The following is a 6,991-nucleotide window of genomic DNA, read 5'->3' on the forward strand; positions in this document are numbered from 1 at the left end:
TTTTTTGAGACGGAGTTTCACTCTTATTACCCAGGCTGGAGTGCAATCAACAGATCTCGGCTCACCGCAACCCCCACCTCCTGGGTTCAAGCAGTTCTCCTGCCTCAGCCTCCCAGGTAGCTGGGACTACAGGCGTGTGCCACCATGCCCAGCTAATTTTTGTATTTTTAATAGACACGGGGTTTCACTGTGTTGACCAGGATGGTCTCGATCTCTTGACCTCGTGATCCACCCGCCTCCGCCTCCCAAAGTGCTGGGATTATAGGTGTGAGCCACTGCACCCAGCAAGATGGTAAATTTTTAAACGCTGTGAATAACTAAAAGTAGTGAGTGATTATCTTCTGTCATAAGACAGCTGAAATTTTATTTTTTCCTCAAAATTTTAGGAAAGAGAAAGCTTTTATGTGCAAGAATCTTTAGAATCTTGAGATGCATTTAATAATGAAATGGACAACAGTGTATAAATTATTTGTCTAAATTCATCCAATTAGGAGGTTACAAGACAGGAAGTCATTTGTCTAGAACAAAATATGCCTGTACTTTCACCAGTTAACTGTCAATACTTTCTAGTCAGCAGCTAAGTACTCAAAATGTAAACTGAGTAAAATCATCAGCCATCATTCCAGTGGGTGTCCTCTTAGATTGTCACTCCATCTTCTCCACAACTAACAGTTATTTAAGAATAGCAGATAAATACTTTGACTATGGTCCTGTCAGTCAAGCTCTTACAAGAGTAGATGATTGATTGGGGGACTTATAAAAGTAATCACCCTAAGCTTATTTATGGGTGAGTCTGTAAGAGAATAGATGTTTTAGTTTTCTTCCTGTTGAGACTTGGCAACATTTCTCCTTGAACTTAATCTGGGTGTTAGGATTCTGAGAAGAGAGAAAGTTTCACAGACAAGTTATATGAAAACAGAGTGAGAGGAAGAGTCAGTTCTCTGAATTTTCTTGAATAATTTGGATGTAGTGTGAAGATTAGCCAGTTATCTGAATTTTTTTTTTCATTCTATTCCTCTTAACAGATTGTTTACTGACACAAGTGTTTACCAACACTGGACCAGATAATAATTTGGATGTTGTTATCTCCCTCCTGGCCTTTGGTGTGTACCCCAATGTTTGCTATCATAAGGAAAAGAGAAAGATTCTCACCACTGAAGGGCGTAATGCACTCATCCACAAATCATCGGTTAATTGTCCTTTCAGTAGCCAAGACATGAAGTACCCATCTCCCTTCTTTGTGTTTGGTGAAAAGGTAAGAAAAGACTAGAAAAGTTTACATTGAAAATTGAAATTGTCTTTAAAATCAATAGGAACATGAATTTTGATTTTCAAAGCACAGTATATGGTGATATTTGGAAGTTGGAAATGTCAACCATATCTTCTTGTCTTTATTTGCAGATTCGAACTCGAGCGATCTCTGCTAAAGGCATGACTTTAGTCACTCCCTTGCAGTTGCTTCTGTTTGCCTCCAAGAAAGTCCAATCCGATGGGCAGATCGTGCTTGTAGATGACTGGTATGGAATTTAGCTGCTAATCTAACTTAATTAAGTTCTTAAATTGATAGCAGTAGAAGCGAATGCATCAGGAATTTGAGCCATGTCTACCACCATGCACACCAACACTATGGAATCAGTCTAAGTAAAGCTTCGGTACCCTTTTCACATACTTTATACAGTATATTGATTCAAAATTAGTGGTAAGCGCTGGGCAAAAATGGAGTAGAATTTAACCGACAGCCAGTAGGCTCAACTATATTCTTGAAAACCTAGAAAATACCAGGATTCTGGGTCTCTTAATTCATTTCTTTTAAAGTGAGAATGATCTGACCATGTGCGATGGCTCACACCAGTAATCCCAACACTTTGGGAGGCCAAGACAGCAGATCACTTGAGCTCAGGAAGTTCAAGATCAGCCTGAGCAATATGGTGAAACCCTGGCTCTACCAAAAATATAACAATAGTCAGGTGTGGTGGTGCACACCTGTAGTCCCAGCTACTCCAGAGGCTGACTCGGGAGAATCACTTGAACCTGGGAGGTGGAGGTTGCAGTGAGCCAAGATAACACCACTGCACTCCAGCCTGGGCAACAGAGTAAGACTCTGACCAAAAAAAAAAAAAAAAAAACAGGTACAGTGGCTCATGCCTGTAATCTCATCACTTTGGGAGGCCGAGGTGGGTGGATCACGAGCTCAGGAGTTCAAAACCAGCCTGTCCAACAGAATGAAACCCCATCTCTACCAAATATACAAAAAAATTAGCCGAGTGTGGCAGCATGGCACCTGTAATCCCAGCTACTCAGGAAGCTGAGACAGGAGAATCATTTGAACTGGGAGGTGGAGGTTGCAGTAAATGGAGATCACATCACTGCACTCCAGCCTGGGCGACAGTGTGAGACTGTCTCAAAAATGAATAAATAAAGTCTGAATGATCCATGTTGCCAGGCTTTGTTTTTTATATATACTGCATATATTACATATATATTATTATATTTTATTTGGCTTGATAGAGTTTATGGCTTAAGACCCCTGCTTAATAGCTGGCAGTGAATTTTAAGAGACTAGTGCTGATTATTACTGTTCATATCTGTGTTTTCCCAAGTTTGGGGCCATTATAAGTAGTTTTTTAAAGGAATGTTTTTCGCCATTTTAGGATTAAATTACAAATATCTCATGAAGCTGCTGCCTGCATTACTGGTCTCCGGGCAGCCATGGAGGCCCTGGTTGTTGAAGTAACCAAACAACCTGCTATCATCAGCCAGTTGGACCCCATAAATGAACGTATGCTGAACATGATCCGTCAAATCTCTAGACCTTCAGCTGCTGGTATCAACCTTATGATTGGCAGTACACGGTGAGTACCATACTAACTTATCTTTGGACTAAATAAAAGAGAGACATCTTATGTAGGCCTAGAATCCTAGAGTTAGTGATAGAAGTCTTATTACTTAAGTTAAAATTCTAGACAAACGCCATATATAGGGAGTTTAGTTCTGGCTAACATGCTTAGAATATTATTTACTTTTATCAGTCCCTTGTTAGTAATTGGTCCATTGCATCAGTGAGTGCATGTTGGTAGTGCTAGAAAAGGATCTTACAAGTACATATATAGTCCAGAGTGGGTGACATGACAGGGAAGTGACACAGCCCACATAGTCCTCTTTCTATGGTACAGTTTTGGCATCACTAAAGAAAAAATATTTATGAGATGTTAAATTGCTTTCATGAAATGTGTATGTGTTTCTATTTAAACAACTAGAGCATGGATATTTAAGAAATGTATCTTAATTCTTAAAATTTGTATTTGCTTTAGGTTTTTTAAATGTTTCTTTGCCCACGAGTTTTTATTTACAAATACTTAATACCTACCAAAAAGGCAGAAGAGTGATACAATGTATAGTCATATAGTCTTTATTTAGGTTCACTAATTTTCAGTGTTTTGTACATTTGGTTAATCATTTGTGCTGAAGTAACAGGCATTATCACATTGTACATCAATACACTTCATATCTTTTAAGACATGGCCACAATACCACAGTCACAACCCAAAACGTTAAGTGTTTTAGTAATGCTATAATATACTAATGTTTATTAAAATTCTTCAGGTTATCCAAAAATGTTCTCTAATTCCTCATCAAAAATGATTTATTGGATTTGATCTATCTATGAAATAGGGAGATTGTTGTCCTCATCCTCTTTAAGGAAACTGCGCACGGATGAGTTAAGACCCAAGATCATATAGCTAGTAACTGATAAAACCAGATTCAAACCCAGATAACATTGCTTCTGAAACAGTGCTCTTATGCTATCCTGTGGCCCTTCTCGGTGATTAAATGTATAAATCAATAAGCGTCATAGGCAGATGCAAATGAAGTACTCATGGGTGTTTAGAAGAGAGATTATTGGCCAGGTGTGGTGGCTCATGCCTGTAATCCCAGCACTTTGGGAGGCTTAGGCGGGTGGATCATGAAGTCGGGAGTTTGAGACCAGCCTGACCAACATGGTGAAACCCCATCTCTGCTAAAAATGGAAACATCAGCCAGGCATGGTGGTGCGTGCCTGTAATCCCAGCTACTTGGTAAGAGGCTGAGGCAGGAGAATTGCTTGAATCTGGAAGGCAGAGGTTCGGTGAGCTGAGATTGAGCGGCTGCACTCCAGCCTGGGCAACAGAATGACTCTAAAAAAAGAAAAAAAGAAGATATTATTTTTGGTAGGACAGCTGGTAAGCAAGGAGCCTTTGTACATAATCTGTTTCTATGAAGGATAAAAGTCCAGAAACTAGGAAGAATGGGGTATATGTAGAGAGTTTGGGATGTATAAATGTGATGGTGGCCTGAATTACAGTGGTAGATAGAATTGCAGCGGGGAGATGTGACTGGATTAGACAGATTTGTGGTAGAATCAATAGGAATTGGTGATGGACTAAAATGGAATAGTGCAACGAAAGAAGGAAGACAGAAACCAGCCATATTTCTTTATTGAGAGGCAGTCTTGCTCTGTGGCCCAGGCTGGAGTGCAGTCGCGTCATCTTGGTTCACTGCAACCTCTGCCTCCCAGGTTGAAACAATCCTGCCTCAGCCCCCGGAGTAGTTGGGATTACAGGTGCACACTACCACACTCGGCTAATTTTTGTATTTTTAGTAGAGACAGGGTTTCACCATGTTGCCCACGCTATTCTTGAACTCCTAGCCTCAGGTGATCCACCCACCTTGGCCTGCCAAAGTGCTGGGATTACAGACATGAACCACTGCACCTGGCCACACAGCCATATTTCTCCCTTAACTGCTGAATTGGTAGTGTTGGTCTTGAAGAAACGCTGCACAGGAGTAATAAGCAGGTTGGGAATTTAATTGGAGTTGTTGATGGTCCATCTTGATTTCTGCTATTTTTCATTAGCCTTCATTTTCCTTATTTGTCACAGGAAACAAATAATTACCAAGGACATTTTTCAAAATCATACTTGAGAATTAATGCAGGGAAACGTTTGGTGATAAAGATGAAGCAGTTTATCGGCAGCTGCAGGAACCCTCTCCTAATGCTTGCCTTCTTGGAACATTATATTGTTTAGCTGAGTAAAAGAGGACTATCCTAAACTTGAAATGACATACTGCCAAAATTCAAAACCTTTGAGATTGAACCAGAAAGAAAAGTAGAGAAACAGATCAATAGAATTGATGATTATTTTAAAACAGCAGATCAATCTTATTTCAATTTCTGTTTGTGCATTTGGCTTAATTCCTTTTATGTATTAAAATTTCAAATACGACAATTGGTGCGTGGTTGAGAAATTACACTTTGCTAAAGTGATGGTTTCATGCTTTTTCTAGGTATGGAGATGGTCCACGTCCTCCCAAGATGGCCCGCTATGACAATGGAAGCGGATATAGAAGGGGAGGTTCTAGTTATGGTGGTGGAGGCTATGGCAGTGGCTATAACAGTGGAGGCTATGGTACCGGAGGCTATGGTGGCAGCGCCAACTCCTTTCGGGCAGGATATGGTGCCGGTGTTGGTGGAGGCTTTAGAGGAGTTTCCCGAGGTGGCTATAGAGGCAACTCTGGAGGAGACTACAGAGGGCCTATTGGAGGCTTCAGAGGATCTGGAGGATTCCAGCGAGGAGGTCCTAGGGGGGCCTATGGAACCGGCTACTTTGGACCGGGAAGAGGAGGTGGTGGCTATTAAGGCTTGATTATGTCCATTCCTGTGTGTAGACAGTAAGAAAAAAAAGGCATGCTATGTGTTACGTGTTTTTTCCTATGTTTATTTGCCACCAAAAAGTAAATGCATTTTTCCACCCATCCTGTGGTTCATTGTAGTTTAAGGAAACCAAACATATAGATGCATTAGTGATTTTGTTTATATTATGTAAAATATAACGATCTATCTTAAAAATACCACAGTTTGTATTTTTTCTTTAAGGAGTAAAGATTTGCCTTTAAAAATAACTTGGTATTTTCCTGGCTTTCGTTTAATACAATAGAAAATAAAGTAATACACCGAATACTTGCTGTGTAGTTTGTTTGTTGATCTTACATATTAGAATAATTTTACAATGCCAGTTACATCTGTTCATTTTAAATGTCAGAAGTTGTACCCTGTTTCAAAAGTCTACTAAGTGATACTACTGTACTTGTAATAGAATAAATAACCTTGGAATTGAATTGTTACCTTATGAAGTAAATACTGGAAAGTACACAAACCACATAAACCTGTGCTCCTGAATAAAACTTTTGACCTAGGGCTGAACACTTCTGGCTTCCTCCCACGGCCAGCATTTTCTTTTCTAAGTCAGTTTCTACTATGACAAAGGTAATATAATCGACCCATAATTATATAATTAATATAATCCATTAATTAACTCTTGAATTAAAGGCAAATGAAGCTTCACTGATGTACGCATTTTAGAGTTTGGAAGCAGGTGACGTTTTATCTACCTTATGTTGCAAAAGGTGTTTGTTAAGCTACTTTGTTTTAATAGAGATACTTATATATATTTATAACATTTTACAGTTTCCAGTGAATTTTCAGATTTCTCATTTGTGCAAGATACAGTGGAGAGGGCAAAGGTACTGGATTAGACAGAACTGAGTTTGTGTGTGAATTCTGCTATCCACCATGTGGGTGATCTTGGACAAGTTAAATTTTTGTGTTGGTTTCCTTTTCAAAGTCCTTTATCCTACATACATGTTTTAGGCTAATGGCACCTATCTATTAAAGACTCACAAGTCTCTCCAACTGAGATTTCCTTTCTGAGCCATGTAAACAACCATGTACTACTAAATATGCATCTTTGGTTTTAAATATCTCACAGAAGAAAATCTCTGCTTTCCAAACTGAACTACCCCTCTCAACCTACCCTATGTCCTGTACTGTGTTCTCTGTTCTATCTTATCACAGGAGTTTCACTGCTTAATTGCTTAAGCCATGTATGTTTACCACCTCTAGTCAGCTCAAGTTTTTTTCTTTTTTTTTCTTTTTTTCTCTTTTTTTTTTTTT

General features: G+C 39.3%; 1 protein-coding gene across 1 annotated transcript in view; it reads left to right on the forward strand.

Moving 5' to 3' along the window:
• Window positions 1-5,998, forward strand: part of DHX9 (DExH-box helicase 9) — a 49,060-nt gene extending 43,062 nt beyond the window's left edge. The window contains exons 22-25 of the mRNA XM_017524499.2: window positions 998-1,255; window positions 1,402-1,517; window positions 2,652-2,852; window positions 5,326-5,998. Of these exons, the coding sequence (XP_017379988.2) occupies window positions 998-1,255; window positions 1,402-1,517; window positions 2,652-2,852; window positions 5,326-5,677 (927 nt within the window). The 3' untranslated portion in view covers window positions 5,678-5,998. The remainder of the gene's footprint in view (window positions 1-997; window positions 1,256-1,401; window positions 1,518-2,651; window positions 2,853-5,325) is intronic.
• The last annotated feature ends 993 nt before the right edge of the window (window positions 5,999-6,991 follow it).

This window comes from Cebus imitator, unplaced genomic scaffold (assembly GCF_001604975.1).
Source record: "Cebus imitator isolate Cc_AM_T3 unplaced genomic scaffold, Cebus_imitator-1.0 Scaffold33, whole genome shotgun sequence".
In the NCBI taxonomy this organism is placed as follows: Eukaryota; Metazoa; Chordata; class Mammalia; order Primates; family Cebidae; genus Cebus; species Cebus imitator.